Source organism: Hippopotamus amphibius, chromosome 1 (assembly GCF_030028045.1).
Source record: "Hippopotamus amphibius kiboko isolate mHipAmp2 chromosome 1, mHipAmp2.hap2, whole genome shotgun sequence".
In the NCBI taxonomy this organism is placed as follows: domain Eukaryota; kingdom Metazoa; phylum Chordata; class Mammalia; order Artiodactyla; family Hippopotamidae; genus Hippopotamus; species Hippopotamus amphibius.
This window is the reverse complement of record NC_080186.1, coordinates 37,370,458-37,392,233: the sequence shown is the minus strand read 5'-3', so window position 1 is coordinate 37,392,233 and position 21,776 is coordinate 37,370,458. Positions and strand designations below refer to the sequence as shown.

Genomic DNA, 21,776 nt, shown 5'->3' with positions numbered 1-21,776 from the left:
GGTTGTCAGCACTTAATTGCTATTGACAAGTTGAGGGAAATAACTGAAAAGAGGGGATTTGGACCTTAGTAGTTGGAAGGTTTTTGGTGACCTTTGAATTGAGGTTTTAGGAGAGTAGTGTAAAGCTAAAAAACCAGATTTCATAGGATTCTGGAGTTATGTGAGTGGAAATGGAGGTAGTGGCACCTTTGAGACTTGATAGTAAAAGGAAAGAATATAGGTGGTAGTAAAGTTAACTGAAAGGATGAAGAAAATCTGTAGGAAGAAGCCCCTGAGGAAAGGTCATTAAAGGATCATGGCCCAAGAAGAAATGAATGGGAATAAACTGATTGACAGGTGGAATTTATTTTATTTATTTACTCATTTATTTAATACATTTATTTATTTATTGGCTGTGTTGGGTCTTCATTGCTGCATGCAGGCTTTCTCTAGTTGTGGCGCATGGTGGAGGCTGCTCTTCGTTGTGGTGTGTGGGCTTCTCATTGCGGTGGCTCTTCTTGTTGAGGAGCACGGGCCCTAGGTGCACAGGCTTCAGTAGTTGCAGCGCTTGGGCTCAGTAGTTGCAGCTCGAGGGCTCTAGAGCTCAGGCTCAGTAATTGAGGTACACGGGCTTAGTTGCTCCGCGGCATGGGGGATCTTCCCGGCACAGGGCTCGAACCCGTGTCCCCTGCATTGGCAGGTGGATTCTTAACCACTGAGCCACCAGGGGAGTCCTGGAATTATATTTGAAAGGGGTTAAGGATACTTGTTCCTCTGATGTAGAAGGGAAAAGAATGTGAATTCAGTCAAGAGAGCAACTCTTATAAAGAAAGAAACTAGCATGGAAATTAACAGCAGGACTTTGAAGTAGACAGATGACACTGTGCTCCTTCTTTGTGATATGACCTTTGACAAGTTTTTAACATTCTAAGTCTCAGTTTCATCATATAAGATGGAAGTAGTAGTGCCTGTCTTTTAAGGGTTGAGGAGTAAATGAGGTACTTTTAAGTGGTAATAAATGGTAGCTATTATTATCAGAATGCCAGCATATACCTTTTGTTTGTTCCATTCCTTTTACAGTTTAAGAGTTTTTGTGTTACTTCATTTGAAATGTCAGCATTCTGTTAGACTGTAGAAGAGGAGTATAATAATGAGTGAGATAATGTCATATCCTCAAGGATCTCAGAAATCTTTTGGGGCAGAAAAAGTGACAAGGATAAAAGTCATAACACAGAGCTTAAGATCAGTTTATCCCTGTTATGTAGAACTGACTTGAGGATAGAATGAAGATAGGAAAACTAATGTAAAGTCTGCTGTTAACTGTCCTTGCAAAAGGTAGTGAAGCCTGAACAGGGATAATGCAAGTGAGAAGAGAAGGGAGTGGTAATGGCACACGGTGTAAGCAAATTAGAGGAGGAAAACAGGACACTGAGCATTCTTCCCCAGGAAACTGGGTAACTGTGGAACCATTTCACTGAAGTTAGAGAATAGAAAAAGAATTTTCGGGAAAAGTTGATGAGAGTGTTTCTGGGACCCTTGAATGTGAGATGTTAGAGGAAGGGAGAGATGAGATAACTAGTAGGCAGATGTGGATTTATCCATTCATTCATTTTCTCTAGGCATTCAACAGCTATTAAACATTGAGTATCTGTGTGTTTAAAAGCTATATGCCACTAGAGTCACAAAAATAATCTCAAAAAGAGTTGCTGTCTAGTGAAGAGACAAATATAATAATTATACTGCCCTGCTGGGAGAGAGTCAGTCTTTACAGGTGAGGTCATATTTGAACTGGGCTTTGAAGTGGCAAAGGAAAGAGAACTACCATATGTTGACATCTTACTATGTTCCAGGACATTCACTAGGCCTTTTACATATAACATTTACTTTAAATCTAGGATGTAGAAAATTATGTAATATGAGGTTACATTGCTAATAAAATAATGCAGTCAGGATTCTTAAAATGGGTTTGTCTGACTTCAACTAGGGCTGTTTCCACTGGCCCAGAATGCTTCCCATCTTGAAGGATAAAAAAGAGAGAGGAAGATGAGTATTCTGGTTTTAGAGTCAGACTTCATGCCACTCTAAGTACTTGGAATATAGTACTGACATATCCTAAGTAGTCAACAAAATGGTAGTTGCTTGGTTTGGTGGTGGGGGGGGGGGTCGGTCTTTTTTAATTTATTTATTGGTTGCGTTGGGTCTTCATTGCTGCACATGGGCTTTCTCTAGTTGCAGCGAGTGGGCACTGCTCTTCATTGCAGTGGCTTCTCTTGTTGCGGAGCACGGGCTCTAGGCGCTTTAGTAGTTGAGGCACACAGGCTCAATAGTTGTGGCGCACGGGCTTAGTTGCTCCACGGCATGTGGGATCTTCCCAGACCAGGGCTCGAACCCATGTCCCCTGCGTTGGCAGGCGGATTTTTAACCACTGCACCACCTAGGAAGTCCCAACAAATGGTAGTTTTAAAACAGTAGGAGTGGGACTTCCCTAGTGGTCCACTGGCTGAGAATCCACCTTCCAATGCAGGGGATGTGGGTTTGATCCCTAGTCAGGGAACTAAGATCCCACATGCTGCAGGGCAATAGGTTGTGTGCCAAAACGAAGACCCAGCGCAGCCAAACAAAAAACACAGTAGGAGTTTGTTAGGGAGCAAGTAGGTGGGGCATTCCAGGCAGGGGAACTATTTTAAAAAAAAAAAAAAAAAAAAAAGAGCTAAAACATGTCATGTCTGAGAAAAGACAAGTGGTTAAGTATGGCTGGTACTTGGGAAGTGATGGGGAGAAGTAAGACTAAAGCCAAATGATGGAGGTCTTTATAAAAGCTCGGGTGAGAGTTTAGGGGTCATATTAGCTACATTATTTTAACAATTTAAGTGATTAAACAATTACACATAACTAGTTTTTCCAATGAAGTTCACCCAGGAACAGATTCCAGTAGAAGAGCACTGAGTACGCCTAAGTCCACTGAAAAGACTGAAAGGGATTCAGGTGAGAAGAGAATGAAGCATCGGGGAATTGAGAAGGGGAAGAGGGACAGGTTCAGAAAAGATGGGTAACGAGTAATCTCTCATTCTAAAAACAGATTTTTTAAAGCTGACCATTGTAATATGAAGACAAGATTTTTGTTTATTTATTGAAAGAGCTGTTTTATTAAAATGGAGATAGAGGTGAGTATCGCAGGGAATTAAATAGAAATGAGCAAGTGAAAGACAGCAGATACTGACTTATGCAGAAAAGTTTGGCAATAAAATGATTGTAATATAAGGGAAAATATATCTTTGTTTTTTTCCCCCAGCTTAGCATGTTTGTAGATAAAATGGAAATACTAGAGAGAAGGAGATTAAAAGATACAAAGGAGACAATTGATAAATTCACAAAGGAATGAGAACAAACAGATGTAGAATAGTAGAAAGGGAGGGGGAGCTATCAAAGGAACATGAGATGCAAAGGAGGGAATTGGGGAGAGTTTGGATCCAGTGACTTCAGTGCAGTAGGAGAAGGCAGGATCATTTGAGGTGGAAAGTTGAGGTTGATTTGGAGTTTAGAGGAAAAGAGGATATTTTTAAAAAGAAAGAACAGCTGATATGTGGTTCACTTTAATGGATTTCTTTTTTTTCTTTATTGATTGATTGAAGTGTGTTGATGTACAGTATTATGTTACAGGTGTACAATATAGTAATTCATAATTTTTACAGGTTATACTCCATTTACAGTTATTATAAAATACTGGCTATATTCCTCATGTTGTACAATATATCCTTGTAGCTTATTTTATGTGTGATAATTTGTGCCTCACCTTAGTGGATTTCTACATATATAACTCCTCTAATAAAGGGGGTACAGAGCATAATAGTTTTCTCTAGTGAGCAGTCAGCTATATAATATAGTGTTTGAATTACTGAAAATTAAGTTGGAATAAAGTTGGACAGAGATGTAGGTACCCTGTTGCATGTAACACTGTTTGGCAAACCTATTATGCTACTGTGGCAGACACTCACCTGTTTCTGTGCCCTAAGGTGGAAATATTAAAAGACAAGACAAGGCATTTGGTAACCTTCTTTTATCTGCTTGCATGTTCTTTTTGGAGGCATTGTGGAAAACAGTATTGTATACCAGTTGAGTAACCTTGAACAAATTACATAACTGTCCTAAAGTCAGTGTAATTCTCTGTAAAAATTTTACAAGAATTATACCTGATTGGGTTAAGAATCAAATAAAATAGAACAAGCATTTGGTACATAGTTGATAACTGTTAAATTTATTCTTTTTCTAAAGCCTATAGTATCTTCTTTACTAACAAGAAATTGTTTTCACTCCAACCCTTCCCCCTACGCACCGCACCCCACCCCACCGCTGCCTTTGTCCTAGAGGTCTCTTGGTTCTAATTGTATCATTTTGGAAAAACAGACTTTTTTACTTTCTTCAGCCTCACCCCATTGATGTGCTGCAGACAGAGTGATTGACTCAGGAAAAAATGGAGTTATTCCAGCTGCCATCATAACTGGAGCCAGGGCTAGAGTGGCAGAATGGGCCCAGGCTGAACAAAAGAAGGGCCTCTGGGCTAAACCAGGATTGTCCAGCCATTTATATTGCTCACCCTGACCTGTAACTAGCCTCCTGCCATCAGTGTTCCTAGAAAACAGCATTTTAGAGGCAGGGGTGGGGCTTTGTCAGGATTACATCAGAGGTTAACAAACAGCACATTATAAAAGAAAACATTTAGGGGGTCAAATAAGTTTAGAAAATGCTGTGTGTTATATTTGCCCCTCAATTCACATATATAATTAAACACTTTGAGAAATAGCCCAGTAAAAGAAACCTGTTGCTGAACTATAGTCAGCCTAGCATCTCCCAGGCTTCTTGAACTAAAGCTCTCTCTTTGAGAGATACCTATTAATATCCCATGGCTTTTCTGGTTCCTATCTGCCTTTTTCCTTTAAGGCTGTATACTTCCCAAACGTGGTGAGACAAGTGAGCTCTTGCAATTCATGTTCCCACATAACATTTCAGTCTTTGCTTTATGATCTTACATGCTGAGCTTCTATCTGCATGCTGTTGTGACTGATTTGTTCTTTCTTCCCATGTAGCCCAGTGCGTGGAAAGCTAACAGAATGGAACACAAATCAGGATCCCTTTCCTCTAGCCGGGAGTCTGCTTTTACCAGTCCAATCTCTGTTACCAAACCAGTAGTACTGGCTGGTGGTATAGTTCTAAGCTCTCCCAAAGAGGTGAGTGAAGATAAAGCTTAAGCAGCCTTTTCTAAAGTTGCGATCTCCCATTCACTTAAACTGAGATAAGTGTGACATGTACAGCTCTACCTCCATTTCCTTTGTAGCTATTCTTAGCTCAGAGTCATGTCTTTACTGGTGATTCCCATTAGCATCCAGAGATGGGCAGTAGTGGGGTGGGGTCGTTGCCTTGTGGTAGACCAGTGTTGGCCTGTGTTAGACTGGCCTTATGCTGGCGTCTGGAGAAAGATCAGAGAGGTGCTATTTAAACCATCTGGTTTTCACTGTAAAAATTCTGCAGAGCTGAAGTCTGTTTAAATGAAAAGGATAGTTCAATTTTTGATAAAAGACAGCGTGATGGATAGGCTACCAGATTCTGGAAAGCAGTACCATGTAGAAGTGACCTAGAGAATCCCAGTACTTACTCTTTGCTGTCAGGAGCAACCTGTTTCTGGTATTTTCCTAGAGCCCCGCCAGCACCACTCCTCCAATTGAGATCAGCTCCTCTCGCCTGACCAAGTTGACCCGCCGAACTACTGACAGGAAGAGCGAGTTCCTGAAGACACTGAAGGATGACCGAAACGGAGACTTCTCAGAGAACAGAGACTGTGAGAAGCTAGAGGATGTAAGAGCATAGGGTTTTTCTGAGACAACATAAGTATTTTCCTATGTTATTTATGTACTGTTTGTTCTTAAGGGAGAAAAGATGTGGCACATTTTTAAAATGTACAGAGATTTGTCTGGAGGAGTAACAGTCTGTGATAAAGTGAGTTCAGTTCTTTATTCAGCATATTTCAAATCAGGGCTCATTTCAATGATAGTTGCCTTGGGACTTGGTGCTCTTAAACAGGGCAACACTGCTTAAGCCTTGAATGTCACGCTATAAGAAGTTGGTAAATTATAGAAGCTTTTTTAAGAATTATATATATATTTTTAATATTGATTTATTTATTTATTTTGGCTGCTCCGGGTCTTAGTTGCGGCACATGGCATCTTTGTTGCCGTGTGTGGGATTTTCATTCCCACATGCAGGATCTTAAGTTGTAGCATGTGGACTCTTAGTTGCGGAATACATGTGGGATCTAGCTCCCCAACCAGGGATCAGACCCAGGCCCCTGCATTGGGAGTGTGGAGTCTTACCCACTGGACCACGAGGGAAGTCCCTTTAAGGATTATATTTAATTGTAATATAAGAAAATCTGACAAACAGAACTGTAAAACAAGCGGGATTTTTTTGGTATTCTACAACAGGAAGGTTAGAGTTCCCAGTCCAAGAGGGTAATGGCAGCTCATTCATATTATCAGGAAGCTTGTAACTTCTGGTCACCTTGGACTAGGGTAGTTGTGTTCCCATCCACATTCTAGTTAGGGAAGCGACAGAGCCAAAAACCTGAAAAGGGATGTCTGTCCCATTTTTAAATGCTTTCTTAAAAGCCACCCCTGCAATTTCCACTTACATTTTATTGGCCAGATGTCCAACAGCCAGCCACTCCTAGCTGCAACGGAGTCTAGGAAAGTAAACTTTTAAAAAGCTGGTTTCTTACTCCAAATCAGTAAGGAAGAATACAAAATTGATATTGCATAGACGCCTAGTAGCTTCTGCCACAGTTGATATAACCTGAAGTTATTAAGATGGTAGCCAGTTGGTATCCTTTGGAAATCTTAGCAAGGTAAGCAAGTTCTCATTTTTAAGTGGGGAAAAACCTATGGGCTGAGGTCATCTTCTAGAAAGCATTTTCCTGGGTTCTGACTCCTTAATCTCTTAGATTGCTTATCTTGCCCCAGAGGATTATTAAACCAAATATGTCCTTCCTTTCCTTATTACAGTCAGAGGACAACAGCACACCTGAACCAAAGGAAAATGGAGAGGAAGGCTGTCATCAGAATGGTCTTGCTCTCCCCGTAGAAGATGAAGGGGAGGTCCTCTCTCACTCTTTGGAAGCAGAGCACAGGTAAGTGAGGATCAGATCACAACGTGTGCTTTGTATGGCCTACAAGGACTTTGAACATACATAAGACATTTCATCATTCAGTGTAAAGAGAAGTGCCCACAGCATCACAGCTTGTTCTCTCTGTGTGCCGCAGGTTGATGCCCACTGGGTATTCCTTTACAGACTCGGCCAGCTTTTCACATCCTCATCTCCAAGGCTTTCTTGTAGTTTAGTTTCAGACTCAGTTTACGGCTCTAGTTGGAAGGGGTGAGGTGAGGTGAGACCTATTTCCTGGGGCTGTTGTGGTGGCCCCTTGGCCCCTCCTGGCCCAAGTGAGCAGTTACCCCAAGACCCTTTGAAGGGCCTTGGGATTCATGAGGCCCCAAAATATGCAGCTTATTCTTTAAATGAGGACCTTGAACACAGAGCCAGCCAAGCTGTCTGGGCAACTGGATGGCAGATGGGGCCTGCCAAGTACCTTCTCCTATCCAGAGGAACTTTAAAAGGGGTCAACAAGATCACAAGGTGATGGAGTCCACAGTGCCATGAGATTAAAAGAGAACTTGGGTACATGTGTCTGTGTAGTAATGTGCTCACAGGAGACAAAGTGAGATTTCTTCTGTTTTGTCCATGGGATAGTTTGACTCTTCTTTATTCTGCTGCTTCTACTGTCCCTTCTGTATAGCTCTTTTGCCCTGGAAAGAGCAACTATGGAGATAGAGATCCTCCATCTAATTCCAGGCACCTAAGTAGTCATAATTAAAGCTTATCCCACTGGGAAGAAAAGAAAAACCCAAGTTTCTTCTCTAACATCTAAGTGGGTACCATTGCCCCTGGGCAGGAAAGCTTCTGTGGAAAGTTGTGGGCTTCCCGCTTATGCTTAAAGGTATATTTTCTTTGCCTGACCTGTCTCCACCAGGTTACTGAAAGCAATGGGATGGCAGGAGTATCCTGAAAATGATGAGAATTGCCTTCCCCTCACAGAGGATGAGCTCAAAGAGTTCCACATGAAGACAGAGCAGGTATGTCATAAACTTTTGCTGGAGACCAGTTAATGAGAAGGAGAGAAAGGAGTTAGGACAATCATTGTCCTTAGGAAGCCCCAGTTTAGGGTGTGAGAAAGACCTTGAAAAAGAAAACTTACTCAATAAGTTGCCATTGTAGAAATACTGAGGGAGCATCTCATTCTGCCCAGGCCATGGGGATCACCAGTGGTGGACACAAAAACCAGATCAGTAGTTAGCAGATTTCAGAACGCAGTATGTTATTTCATCCTGGAAGCTCTAACTCCTTATCAGAACCGCAAGGCTATGTTCCAGGGTTATGGGCTGAGCTCTTGGTCTCTGGGGAAGCAGGCCAATCTTCCTCTGCTTCCAGCCCTGTGGTGTCCCTCTGGTACTCTGGCCAAAGCCAAGAAGCCAAATAACCTATCTGAATTTCTGCCACAAACGCCTGGATTCTTTCCCTGAGTAAAACACTGCCAGGTCTCTATAAACCTCATGGACTTAAACGTTCTGCTGGTATATATTTAAAGCATAAATAACAATGGTGTTAAAATCCTATAAAGAAAAGTATAGGCTGACTTTACCACTCAGAACTCTGTTCCCCTCTCATTGTCATCACCTGAGAACTTGCTGAAATAGGAAATCTCAAACCATATCCCAGACACATTGACTCAGTCTGCATTTTAAAGAGATCCTTACGTGATTCATTTGCACATTACAGTTTGAAAAACACTGCTATAAACAAATCTTCAGTCTCTTAGAAGGGTCCCCCTCTATGATCCGCCTAGAATTGAATTGAGGCCTGGCCTTTCCCAGGTCCCATGGGCCCACGTAGTTACTGATGGTTGTCTTTTTCTTTCTTTCCCATGCCAACCACAGCTGAGAAGAAATGGCTTTGGGAAGAATGGCTTCTTGCAGAGCCGAAGTTCCAGCCTGTTCTCCCCTTGGAGAAGCACTTGTAAAGCAGAGTTTGAAGACTCAGACACAGAAACAAGTAGCAGTGAAACATCTGATGACGATGCCTGGAAGTAGGCGTATAAATGCTTACAGTTAAATCTGACCCAGTAAACTCAGCTTGTGTGTTTAGGGGTTATACAGAAGAAATCGTTCTTTTCCTTTTCCTTTTCTTATGTTGTTGAATACTTCATGCACAAGGGAAATAATCATATCCCAAAGAGAGAGCGAGCGATTGGCTTGTTTAGCTTTTGCTGTTGTTCTTCCCTGTTATCTGCTTAATAGAACTTTGTGTGGTGGGAAAGATTTTAAAAACACACACACATACACACAGTATATATGGGGCGATGCACAGGTGGGAGCTGGCAGTGCAGAGAGGAGACACTGGTCTGCAGCAACAGCTTCTACTACCAGCCCTTGGGGCACTCACCCCTGTGCTCAAGCAATCATTGTCAATGACAAAGTGACTATTGAAGTTATAATTGTATTAAATTAATGCTAATAATTTGGATATTTTATTTTATTTCTGGCTGCTCGGGTAACGTTAGCCCTTAACCAAGCATATGTGGTTTTTTCCCTTTTTTTTCCTTTCTGGGTACAGCTGTAAAATATTTGGATATAGGAAATGTTGTGTTATTCTTGCAGCCTTGATATTCAGGGTGGATTGTAAAATATACATTTTTGTGAGATTTCAAAGATTAAGATTATTTTGATAACATTATTTACAGATTTAAAAGATGTGGTTATCACAAGTCTGTTGAGGGGGAAAACTACTGCATAAAATAACTAACTTGGAATAAATATTTTGCATCAGTTTGGATTGTCTTGTGTAAGAAGTATATTTTCTTTAAAATTAGATGAGTGGATTCTTTTTTAGGTGAAATACTACTTTTAGAGGTCTGAGGGGGGAAAAAAAAAATCTGAATTCAGACACACCTGTTTCTCATTTTAGCAGATACGTTTTTGATGCAGAAAAACCTGTGCAATAAACTACCAGTAATAAAATCAGAAACCCTAGTTTTCTTTCTGAAACTGTTTTTCACTGCCCATGTGTTTACCAGTGTGCCTGTTTTAAGGAAGTCTGTGCCTCAGTATTCCTGCTAAATAAGAACATAGCGTGTTCTGGGCATTGTGCGAGGCTCTGGAAATGCAAGGAGCACCCAGCTCAATAGGGTTACATTAAAAATGGAACCTTAGGCCAAGATCTGATGGACAATTAGAAGTTAAACTAAATGACAGGTACTGACACTGGCACTCTTTGGCTGGCCCTACAGCACATGGTCCCTAGTGGATATAGAGGCCCAAGATCATGCTCTGATGGAAGACAGGCAAAGGAATAACAGGCCTGACCACTTGTTAGAAGGATAACTAACTTGTGTAGGCTCCAGAAGGGGCAGAGACTAGAGGCAGAGAAACCAGCATGACATTTGCTAGATCTAAAGGCTAAGAAGGCAGAGAACGTATGTGTCAAAATGTACTAGAGTCTCTCCTGCTAGTGGTATAAGCAGTCCACATGTGAACTGTGGAAATGGTAGCTGAGATAAAACAGTAAGAACTATATCATATTTCTTGGATATATCTATTTTAAGACATTATTTTATGTACTAATAAGAAAATTTGCCAGTTACAACATTCCATTAATTGTGAGTCCTGATTTCATTGTTAAAATATGAAAAAATGTGCATCACAGGAGCAGTGAGATACTATAAAATGAACTATAAATTGGAAATGAGAAGTAGGTTGAGATAGAGATATCCTGTATATTTGGTCTTGGGCTTTGCCACTTACTAGTTTTCTCAGAACAAATTTCTAAAAATGTACCCCTTTTCTCACTTGGAATTGAGCTGGACTGAGATTACATACTTTGAAACACTTTGTAACCTGCTGCTAGTCATACCTTGGCCTTACATACCTGGGAGTGGGGATACCACTACCTGTCTTGTTTAGAAGCACAGGGCTAGGTCAGAGCTCTTGCCACTGTTGGATTTATATATTTGGGGAGGTGGCAGGGAGATCTGGTCAGCGGGAACAGGGCCTGTGTGGCCCCTAGCCCGTCTCAGGTGAAGGGTTACCTTTTTGTATTTGATTCCCTCTTCTGATAGATTCATCGTGTTGTCTCAGAACTTTCATTCCTTGGGCTGTGCTGAGTATCGGGGGTGGGGCACAAGGGGGCACCTAGGGCAGGAACTGGGAGCTAGGGAGCCTTGGTGTGACTTGGTTATGCAAAAGATGTTACTTCCAGCGAGGCACAATGCAAGGAAAAGCTTTTCAGTCTACGGGAAAGACATGGTTTCCAGGCAGAATGCCTCCTCTCTCAGGCATTCCCAGGAGTGGAGAATGACACTAACTTGGGTTACATCCACTTGGGCAAAACTAGAATGAACAAGATGACACTTGCCTGCCAGAGGTTATTAAATAACCAAGATGGAGATATGGGCTCAGCTAGTTTAGGAGGCAGCTGTTTGCTCCCCTTTATTAATACAGGCAGAAAAACCAAGGTGTGTGGTGTTAGAGACTTGCCCATACTCATGCAATGAGGTGGAAAAGATTTTATGACTTTTTTTTTTCAAGTCAGGGGCTCCTCCCTAAAGTGACCAAGCCTTCCCACTCATTTTTCAGACCTGCCCAGACCTGAGGTTGTTGCCCAGGGAGCTAAGGCTCCTCCCCAAACATAAACTTGACCGCCTAAACCTGGCCTTTCTTCTCTGCCGCTGGTGGCTTCATCCCCCTCTCCCTTTCCCCTGCCCCTCTGTCTTGTCTTCTGCAGGTCTTGGCTGGTGTCAGGAAAGGGGTCCCAATCCCATGGCCTCCCACTCTGGGGAGCCAGGGCTCCTGCCCTGTGGGTCCTGTGACATGGTTTTCCGTTCCTGGGCCCTGCTGGCCACCCACGCTCAGCGCTTCTGCATTGGCCGTCAGACCCAGGAGGTGACAGTTGGAGAACAGACCCCAATAGCCACCGAACCACGGGTACCCGGGGTAAGGCATGGCCATGAGTAGGTATTGAAAATGACTCTCAGGATTCTTCACCCCACACTCTGTCCCCAGGTTGTGCCACAAGAACACCAGGGCCTTCCAGACCAGGAGGCCAGCAAATTGGCTCAGAAGAGGCTAACAGAGGAGGTACACCTGGCTTTCCCCACTGAGTCTGCTCTCCAAACCTATAGATCACACGTGGGTCAGATAGCCCCAGCATAGAGATCGCGGGTTACTGTTACCTTCAGGTGCAGCGGCTGCGGCTGTATCTGCAGGAAATGCGACCCTGGATAACAGAGGTGCCCCGTGGGTCACAGGGTCCCTGGAGGCGGTCAGAGGCACCGACTCAGGGCCCCACCTACGAGGCTGCTGGGAGCCCCCACGAGCGGCTGCGGGCACTGCACCGGACTCACGCAAGGCGCTTGGCAGAGACCGAGGCACAGAGCTGTGCCCTGGAGCGACGCAGCGAGGGTGAGGGCAAAGAGGGGGACTAGGGCCCACACTCCCCTTGACTTGGGGTCGCCCGACCCGTCCTGACTTGATCTCTTACCGCCTCAGAACTGAGCCGGCGCCTCCAAGGTTTGGCCCGGACCCGGGACGGGAAATCACGCATATTCAGCCTGGAGCGGGAGCTTCGAGACCTCCGGGCAGCGGCCGGGCGAACGCGGGGTGCGCTGGAGGAGTTAGGGGCGCACGTTCAGCAGCTACAGGCCAATACCAGGTGGGACCGATGCTCAGGACCCCGGGTGCGCCGCGCCGCCGGGCCGCTGGGGGGCGGGGGCGGGGCGGGAGCCAGGCCCGGCGCGGCGGGGCGCGCGAGGCGTGCGCCCGGCAGCTGCTGGAAGGCCGCGCGCGTGCGGCCGGAAAGGGGCGGGGCAGCTGCAGGCCTGGGCTCTGGATCCTTGTCGTGCCCGCGCCGGCCGTCCCCAGCGCCAGGACCCAGCTGAACGCCTTGCGAGAGGCAGAACTCTGTGGTGCGGTGCTACAGGCAAACCCAGGGACTCTGGCTGCGGAGATCGGGTAAGGTCCGAGCCCGGGGACGGGCACGGGGCAAAGCGCTGATCGTTCCTAGTAGAACGCTGCCTCCTTCTTGTCCCCTACCCCCTAGGGCCCTGCGTGAGGCCTACGTTCGAGGTGGGGGCCGGGATACCGGCGTCCTGGGCTGGATATGGCAGTTGCAAGTGGAGGCGTCGGCTCTGGAGCTCCGGCGGTCGCGGACCCGCAGGGGTGAACAGGAGGGGCCAGCCAGAAGGGCCTTCTCCCTGGGGAGAGAAAAGGGCGATGAGGGAGGACGTCTTTGGCTTGGGAACCACTTAAGCAAAAATCCGAGGTAGAACACTTGTCTTTGTGGTGATGGCTAGAATGTTAGCCGACAAGTCCAGCCGTGTCCAGAGTCTTAAGACTGGAAGAGTTGCTCAGAGCAGCTGGTCACGAGACGTCAGAGGTGACAGGTGAGACTTGTTCAATCGCAGGAAGACAGGCAGGTGCCGCATTCAAGGAGCTTCTAGCAGTGGAGGCTGAAAATCGGCGCCTGGAGGCAGAAATCCTGGCTTTGCAGATGCAGAGTGGCGCAGGCCGGGTGCCCTGGGGTCAGTGAGCACCCAATTCCACCCCCTCCCAGCCCTCCCCAGCAGGCCAGCATCAGAGGAAGGGGTTGGAGCACGGGTCACCAACCCCCGGGCCTTGGACAGGTTGCCGGTCCGGGTCCTGTTAGGAACCGGGCCCCACCGCTGGAGTGAGCGGCGGACTCGCATTACCACCCTCAGTCCCTGGAAAAATTCCCTCCACCCCCTCCCCGCCCCCACCCTCAGTCCCTGGAAAAATTGTTTTCCACGAAACCGGCCCCTGGTGCCAAAAATGTTGGGAACCGCTGCGTTAGAGGGACCATTCACGGGGAATGAGACCCGTGACTGTGCCCCATCAGTCCGTGTACGCGCGCATCTGCAGGTGTCTGTGTAGGTTTGGCTCTTGGGGGAGGGGTATCTCAGCCTAGTTACTTCCTGCGTCCTGCACAAGGGAACGCTGCTCTTCACCTGCACCTAGGGCGCGGGGAGCTGAGACTTGTGGCCAATCCCAACCCACGCCTGAGACGGACGGAAGATCCCCCAAGCCTCCCGCCTCCAGTGGCTCCCCCGCTGCCGCCTCTGCCGCGTTCTCCAGGCGTCCTATTTTTGGGTGGCGGCGAAAAGGCTGTGAGGACCCAAGGGTTGGGATAGGGGCAGTTCTGCTCTGTGCAGTTGGGGGAGCATAGAATACCTAGGAGGCTTTCTGGAGGAATTAACTCTTCCCCCACACAGTCGCAGCCTACTGGAACCTTGACCAGGAACTTGGGCCTGGATCCACACTTCCTCCTGCCCACAGCTGATGTTCTGGGCCCTGCACCCTACGACCCCGGGTGAGGCCTGCTCCCTCCTTTAACATCCTCTGTGCCTTGGTCACCGCTGCTGGTTAAGGAGACTCACTAGGACCAGCTAGGATGGGGAGACAGCTGGGGTTGGGAGGGTGAGAGGACTTGGGTGTGTGTGCTCTTGAGACCTGTGTTTCCTAGGGCTGGCCTTGTTATTTTCTATGATTTCCTGCGGGGCCTTGAGGCTTCTTGGATTTGGGTGCAACTAATGACTGGCTTGGCCCGAGATGGACAGAATACAGGAGGGACCACAGCATTGCCCCCAGCCCTTTGCTTGCCCCCACCTCCAGCTCCTGGGCCCATGGGCAACTGTGCTATCCTTGCCAGCAGGCAGCCTGTACCCAGGTCAGTAGATGGGGATTATTACATGGGTACTTTTTGCCGCAATTGAGGCTTGTCCCTCATTCTGCTACATTTTCTCATGTATATATACAGGGCCACTGGCTCTGAGGGCCAAGTCCTAAGAAGGGAGCATAGCCACTTCTGGCTCCTGACACCTCCTTTTGGTTGCTCTAGACTACCACCCTCACAATCAGTATCCTTGGTCTGTGAGCTACAGGCCTGGCAGGGGCTGGCATGGACTAAGGCACCACAACAAAAGGCCTGGGCCTCACTAGTGCTATTTGACCGGGATCAGAAGGTGCTAAGTGGTCGTTGGCGTGTCCCACTTCAGGCCTTTACTCTGGACCCCAGCCTTAGCCTTGGGCAGCTGAATGGGATTCCCCAGGTGAGTGTGAAGGATGGGGACTGGGTCTGCTCCTCCACGGTACAGGTGCAGTACCATTTCACCTCTCCCCAGGTGGGTCAGGCTGAGCTCTTTCTGAGGCTGGTGAATGCAAGAGATGCAGATGTCCAGACACTGGCAGAGATCAATCCAGCAAGTGCCCACGAGTACCAGTACCCACCTCTGGTGAGAGCCCAACTAGCGCTGGGGACAACTGGTGTGGTTGATGTGATTAATAACCAGCCTTTGTTGACCAGTATGTATGTGCCAAGCCACTACTAAATGTTTTCTGAGTTAATTCATGTGACCCTCACATATCCTATTAGGTACGTACTTCTGTGTAAACTAAGGAAATCAGAATGCAATGAGGTTAACTTAGTTCACAGTAAGCAGTTGGCTCTAAGGTGGTCTGATCAGGACCTGTGCTGTTAACCTGTACATAAGCCTTTTGCTAAAGATCTACCTTCTCCTTGTTCCACAGGTGTCCAGCTCATCTCCACTGGCCAGCTCCCTGGCCCCAACAGCTGGCTTTGTTGATCCCCCTCCTCAAGACCCCCCCAGCAGCAGAGTCAAGCAGAGATGAGGGTTTGGGCCCTCAGCACAGCTTTGACCCCTCAGCACAGCTTTGACCCAGCCCCACTGGCTTTCGGAGTCCAGTACAATGAGGGTATGAGTAGCTTCACAGGCACAGGACTGGGGCCTAGACTCAGACCTGCAGCTTTACTACTTGGTATTCTGACAGAGGGTCTGGAAGCAAATACAGGTGTGAGCACACTACATGAGCTCCAATCACAGCTCTACCGCCTTCCTCAAGTACTTGGCCTTTCTTTACCTATTATCCTTTTGTAAAAAAGACTGATGTGAGGATTAAACAAATATGTCAGGTATTTACAGTATGGTCTGGCATATAATAAGTTCTTTGAAAGGTGACTTGGGTGTCTTTCATTCCAGCTAAAGGAACTTGAATTCATTCCCACCTGTTCTTTTGCTAAAGCCGGTCTTTAACTGCTTACTTCTTTATCCAAATTCAAGTTTCTTCAGGACATCTTCCAGGAAGCCTTCCAGGTTCTCAAGGTCACCATAAAACAGGGAGCTCCTATAGCCTTATATACTTACAGATAAAGACAACCCAGTCATGTTCCTCCCAAGTTGGTGGTGGCAGAGGTGTTCACAGGTGAAATCTACCAGATACATTATATTGGGCCTGGCCCCAGACCCCAGTGTCAGCCAAAGGTCAAAGGCCTGGTAGTCAAGAGCTCCCTTTACCTCCAACACTGGATGTTCAAACTGCAGGTTCTAACCTGCTGTCTGTCCAGTGCAGCAAAGTAGCCCTGTGAACGTTGGAATTACAGAATCCCCTTAGGTAGTGGAGGGCAGGCACTGTTTGGAATTCAGATCCAAATACTTCCTGGTGTAGAACAGTGTCTTAAAGGTCAGGTCAGAGGCAGCCAAGTCACGGGTCTCACACTAGCACCCTGGACATCAGTGAGGGCCCAAAGGGATGGCTTTAGTACCAGTGCCCTAAGCACCAGCACCCTTAGACTGGGCAGCCAGAATTGCTGAGCCATTTCCCACCTTTCAACCCCACATCCCACTGAAATGCTCCAGGCAGCCCAGGATCCCACTCTAACATCTTTAAACACAAGTCCAGAGACCAGGAGCTTTTTAGCATCTTTATTTAAGTCAAAGCTGTGGACAAGTAACAATTCCAACTGTTGATATTTTCTGTACAGAAAGGTTGAAATATAACAAATATAACTCAACCAGCCAGTTCTCCCCCCCGATTTTCTTCCAACCACATCCAAAGTGTCCATCAGTCAGTCCCTTAGTCACTTTCAAACCAGAAAGCTCAATTTTCTACAATTAGCACACCAGTTTTCCTCAAGGATCACTCCCTGCTCCCCGTCCCAAGTTTTCTTCAGTTCTTTTTGAGGACAGGATTATGGCCCCAGTTGGAGACCAGGTGGATAAGACAGGTGCCACCCAAGGCCTGGCTTAGAAGCTGTTATCAGCTCACAGTCAAAGTCCATCAAACAGTATCAGCACCAAAGAGCAAGATCTCCACCAAGCCTTGTTTTTGTAGCCCCTGTCCAGGGAGAGCACCACTCAAAAGTTTGCAAGACAGCTGGGTTCAGAGTACAGTGGAAAAAATATAGCACCATTGGAAGACAAGGGCCTACAGTCACACTTGATTTCATCACCTCCACATTAGACAGACAGGAATTTGGATTAGAACTTTCAACACAGAGATCAGGACAGAGGAGGAGGAAGAAAAAAACCAAAAACAACACACAAAAAACCTTTGGCTGCTATATAAAACCTGGAGTGCTCCAAGGCACAGATTTAGCCAATGCTTAAGAAAAAAAAAAATCATCAAAGCCTTAACCTTTGCTTACAATCTTTATTGAAGTTATACAAAAAGAACCCCCCAAAAGTGAAAAAATACATTATATACAAAAAACACTTTCCATTGGGAGGAAGGCTCTGCTCCCTCTTAACATGCAGTGCTTTCAACTGTAGCTCCGGCTTCCACTGTCCCCTCCACTGCTGCCCGACTTTCAGCCAGATTCTCAGCCTGGAAGATAAACAGGGAGCCTGGGCATAAGTGACCCTACTTTAAGCCATTCTTTCTTACACAACTGAGCAGGCCTCAGTCAGAGGAAGGAAACACAGGTCCCTTAAATTCTGCTTTGCTCTCTACACTAGAAGGGCAGTGAACACAAAGTAAAAGGCCATTTGCTAAGTTCTCTATAACAGGACTGACAGAACCAATGTTCATATATAGGAAGAAGGGCAAGCAAAAGTGACTGAGTGGTCTTGCCAATTAAGTGTCTTCTCATACATTCATTAAAGGGGGACTCGTGGTTTGTATATAGGTTCCATTTGTCAATGAGACATCCTATATTTTGTAACCAAACTGTTTCCTGGACAACCTCATTGTTTTTATAAGGGCTGCACTCAAGTAATCCAAATAGGCTCAAGTTGGGGAACATGCACTTAGGAGGACTGGTTTCCCCAGGCCCTGAGAACACGGGGAAATGAGGCAACAGTCCAAACCCTGCTTAACTGCCCACCTCCTCCTCCATGTTTTCTGAAACTTCAGTTCCACTGCAGACAGCATCCCCACTGCCTCCATTCACCTCCGGCTCTTGTTTGACTTTCTTTGCATCATCTTTCCGGGGGCTCTCTTCCTCTGGTTTCCTCTAAAGATATAATTAATTGTGAAGGCTTCACAAATGTGTTTAATGTTTTTAAAAGGACAGCTGTAAAACAATTCCTTAACACCCCCCCTCTTCCCTATGGTGCAAAGATTCCGAACACCAGGATTCACAGCTCTAAGGGTCTCCCTAGACACAGCCTGTCCTCTGCAGGAGTAGGTTGGTCTGCCCAAACATACCAATTCAGCCTCTCTAATAGAAGAGTGGGGTGGGGATGAGGGATAAATCTGAACAGTAATCAATCCACAAATTTGAATTCCTACATTTGAGTCAGGAAACAAAGTAAGAGTTCACAAGAGAAAAAAACTACTGCAACAGGCAGAAGGCAGACTCACACAAGTTTAAGTATCAGGAGCTCTGCTGCTAAATGACTACTGTAAACCTGCCAGCCTCCTAAGATGGGCTGATCTGACCAGTCTTCCTCAGCAGCCTTCCTGACAGCCCTTGGGCTAAAAGAAACCAGCAAAGTTTTGCTAGAAGACATATTCAATCAAGACCTATCTTCATTCAAATCCTCACCCACTTTTGCAAAATGAATGTCTTATTGCACCAAGGATTAGGGGTGTTTATAGGAAAGGTAGTCCTCATGTATCATTTGGAGGAAAGAAAAAAAAAATGCAGAGTGAGAAGATAGAAAAGACCACATACAGATTTACCTTCTTTCTCACAAGGTGGGAAATATCGGTCACACAATTTGATGAGGAAGCACCATCTGTTGGCTTTCTACTTGCAATCTGGCAAAAAAGAAACCTTTGTTAGCAATGCACTGCTATATATGAGATGAACACTGAGGTCTAATATTAAGTGACAAAAATCACCTGAATACCCACCATGGAGACTGAAGAGCCTCCTCCACTAGAAGTGAAACCTGAAGTAGAGCTCTCCACCTGCGTGAAAGATGACAAACCCAAGTGGGTTTCAGGATAGAGCCCACCAGGTCACCTACCTACAAGCAACTGATTAAGACCTCAAATACTAGTGGCCAAAATATGGTAGCAGCATCACTCACACCCTCTACCCAGCCCCATGGTCACACACACAGAACGTAGCTGAGACAGAATTCCAACCCACACAGTCTGACTCCAGAGCATATTACCTTAAGCATTATATTTACTATCTGAGAGGAACAGTATATGAGTTCTCACATTCCTTCTGACCCCCAGCTCCCTGGAAACCAAGTCATGAGTAAGATTCCTAAGCAAATGGCACACTACTACTATGATAATGGGCCTTCAACAATACTGAATATACTATTATCAAAACTTTAAAAGGAAACCAAACAAACCAGAGTTGCTTTCAGAGCCAATTCAGCTACATTCCCACTACGCTGGGACTCCTTTGCATCTTCTATCTTCTCTCTAATTTCAGGTAGCAGCTCCTTCAGCTCCTCAATTTCTTTCTCATATTCAGCAGGTGATCCTTCAGCCTCCTTCATCTGCTCATTTAGTACAGCTGGAAAGAACAGGCTGAAATGATCAGTAATAGATACCACAAAAGGAGCCTCTTTTTATTTTTATTTTTTTTAACTGTCAGTACTGGACCCATCAAAATCATTGTGGAAACAGCTGAAGCTTACCCATTCTCTTCTCAATGACTTCAACAGATTTGCTGAACTGTGCCACTGCTTCATCATACTGAGAGTTGTACCCATAGGCCAAGCCCAGCTGGTAGTGGGTCTCTGCAAGGAGCCGATCATGGGCTTCCAGGTACTGCTCCTGCAGGTTTAGGCAAGCCTGGAACTCCTCCACAGCTTGGATGTAATTCTCTAATAAAGAGAAAAATAGCAAGCAAATGGACATTTAATATATAGTGCTTCTAAAATTTCAGGGACTTCCATGGTGGTCCAGTGGTGAAGAATCCACCTTCCAATGCAGGGGACACGGGCTCAAAACATGCCACAGGGCAACTAAGCCCACACATTCTAGAGCCCATGCCACAACTACTGAGCCCATATGCCACAACTAGAGAGAAGCCCACGTACCACAATGAAAGATCCTGCGTGCCACAATTAAGACCTGATACAGCCAAATAAATAAATTCAGACCATTCTGCAGGAATATACCCCCATTTTATATTTCACTTTTCTTTGTAGCATCTCCAGGACCCTTGACTAAAACCCATCAAAATGACTTTTAAAAAACCTACTGAGGGACTTCCCTGGCAGTCCAATGGTTAGGACTCCGCACTCCCAACACAGGGCACACGGGTTTGATCCCTGCCCCAGGAAGATACCACATGCTGCAGAAGCAACTAAGCCTGTGCACCACATATTGAGCCTGCACTCTAGAGCCCGTGAGCCACAGCTATTGAGCCCATGTACCGCAACTACTGAAGCCCAGGCGCCTGGAGCCCGTGCTCTGCAACAAGAGAGGCCACGCAATGAGAAGCCCATGCACCACAAGGAAGAGTAGCCCCCGCTCGCCACAACTAGAGAAAGCCCATGTGAAACAACAAAGACCCAACACAGCCAATAAAATTAATTAATTAATTTTTTAAAAAAGAAAACGAGAGAAAAAGAATCCGCCTGCCAATGCAGGGGACGTGGGTTCGATCCCTGGGCTGGTAAGAGCCCATGTGCCATGGAGCAACTGAGCCTGTGAACCACAACTACTGAGCCTGCATGCCACAACTACTGAAGCCCGCACAACCTAGAGCCCATGCTCCACAAGAGAAGCCACTGCAATATGAGAAGCCCAAGCACTGCACAAAGAGTCACCCCGCTAGCATGAACCATAGGAAGGCTGCACGCAGCAACAAAGATCCAATGCAGCAATCAATCCACCAACAAATAAATAAAATAAAGCTAACTGCCCACAACTTATGATCAATTGAGCTGGATTTTAAGGAATTAGAGGAAGATTAAGGCAGGAGCAAGGGGTGTGTGAGAGAAGAGAGTAAAATGGAAAATGTATTACCAGATTCAACACTAACTTCTCCAAGTTTAAGATGTGCCTGTGCAGCATAAAGCTGAGCTTCTTTTGTGTCTTGCCTAAAAGAAGGAAAGATGGTTAGAAACCTTAATACCATTTGTCCAACCCTAACTGCTTCCTGTTTCCAACCACCAAGCTCCCAACCTAAGCCTAGAAGCACCAAGAGTTTTACCTTTTAAAAATGATCTTTGCTAAATCCAGCATATCCCAGGCAAGCTCTAGGTTCCCAATCTCCTCCTCTTCATTTTCTTGAAGAGACTAAAGTATATCCAAATCATTGGTATTAGGCAGAAGTACAAGACAGGCATCTTTTGATTACAAATCTAAATGTATAATTTAGTATGGCTTGGGGGTGGGGGGGAAGACTGATACAGGATTCAAAATTCATATTTTTCTCCCTAAACTTACAGAATGGACCCTACCAAGTCTCT

General features: G+C 45.8%; 3 protein-coding genes across 12 annotated transcripts in view; 2 read left to right on the top strand and 1 right to left on the bottom strand.

Moving 5' to 3' along the window:
• GPBP1L1 (GC-rich promoter binding protein 1 like 1) overlaps positions 1-9,908 on the top strand; it is a 58,061-nt gene extending 48,153 nt beyond the window's left edge. For all 7 annotated transcript variants that reach the window (XM_057709387.1, XM_057709378.1, XM_057709413.1 and 4 more), the window contains exons 8-12: positions 5,064-5,204; positions 5,671-5,829; positions 7,032-7,156; positions 8,055-8,157; positions 9,019-9,908. In XM_057709387.1, the coding sequence (XP_057565370.1) occupies positions 5,064-5,204; positions 5,671-5,829; positions 7,032-7,156; positions 8,055-8,157; positions 9,019-9,171 (681 nt within the window). In that variant the 3' untranslated portion in view covers positions 9,172-9,908. The remainder of the gene's footprint in view (positions 1-5,063; positions 5,205-5,670; positions 5,830-7,031; positions 7,157-8,054; positions 8,158-9,018) is intronic.
• A 132-nt stretch (positions 9,909-10,040) lies between these two features.
• Positions 10,041-16,095, top strand: CCDC17 (coiled-coil domain containing 17). Its single transcript, XM_057709436.1, is given in 14 exon segments — positions 10,041-12,069; positions 12,139-12,213; positions 12,315-12,537; positions 12,625-12,787; positions 13,003-13,086; positions 13,175-13,293; positions 13,539-13,655; positions 14,110-14,258; positions 14,364-14,461; positions 14,615-14,818; positions 14,990-15,200; positions 15,273-15,383; positions 15,679-15,770; positions 15,772-16,095. Coding segments are annotated over 14 exon segments (1,875 nt in total). The 5' UTR covers positions 10,041-11,895; the 3' UTR covers positions 15,827-16,095.
• A 761-nt stretch (positions 16,096-16,856) lies between these two features.
• NASP (nuclear autoantigenic sperm protein) overlaps positions 16,857-21,776 on the bottom strand; it is a 29,159-nt gene continuing 24,239 nt past the window's right edge. For 2 of the 4 annotated variants that reach the window (XM_057709332.1, XM_057709358.1), the window contains 8 exons: positions 21,518-21,603; positions 21,331-21,404; positions 19,992-20,180; positions 19,701-19,867; positions 19,246-19,302; positions 19,072-19,149; positions 18,272-18,400; positions 16,857-17,772 (listed from right to left, as the gene is read on the bottom strand). In XM_057709332.1, the coding sequence (XP_057565315.1) occupies positions 17,692-17,772; positions 18,272-18,400; positions 19,072-19,149; positions 19,246-19,302; positions 19,701-19,867; positions 19,992-20,180; positions 21,331-21,404; positions 21,518-21,603 (861 nt within the window). In that variant the 3' untranslated portion in view covers positions 16,857-17,691. The remainder of the gene's footprint in view (positions 17,773-18,271; positions 18,401-19,071; positions 19,150-19,245; positions 19,303-19,700; positions 19,868-19,991; positions 20,181-21,330; positions 21,405-21,517; positions 21,604-21,776) is intronic. The other 2 variants (XM_057709350.1, XM_057709341.1) reach the window with 2 other exon arrangements.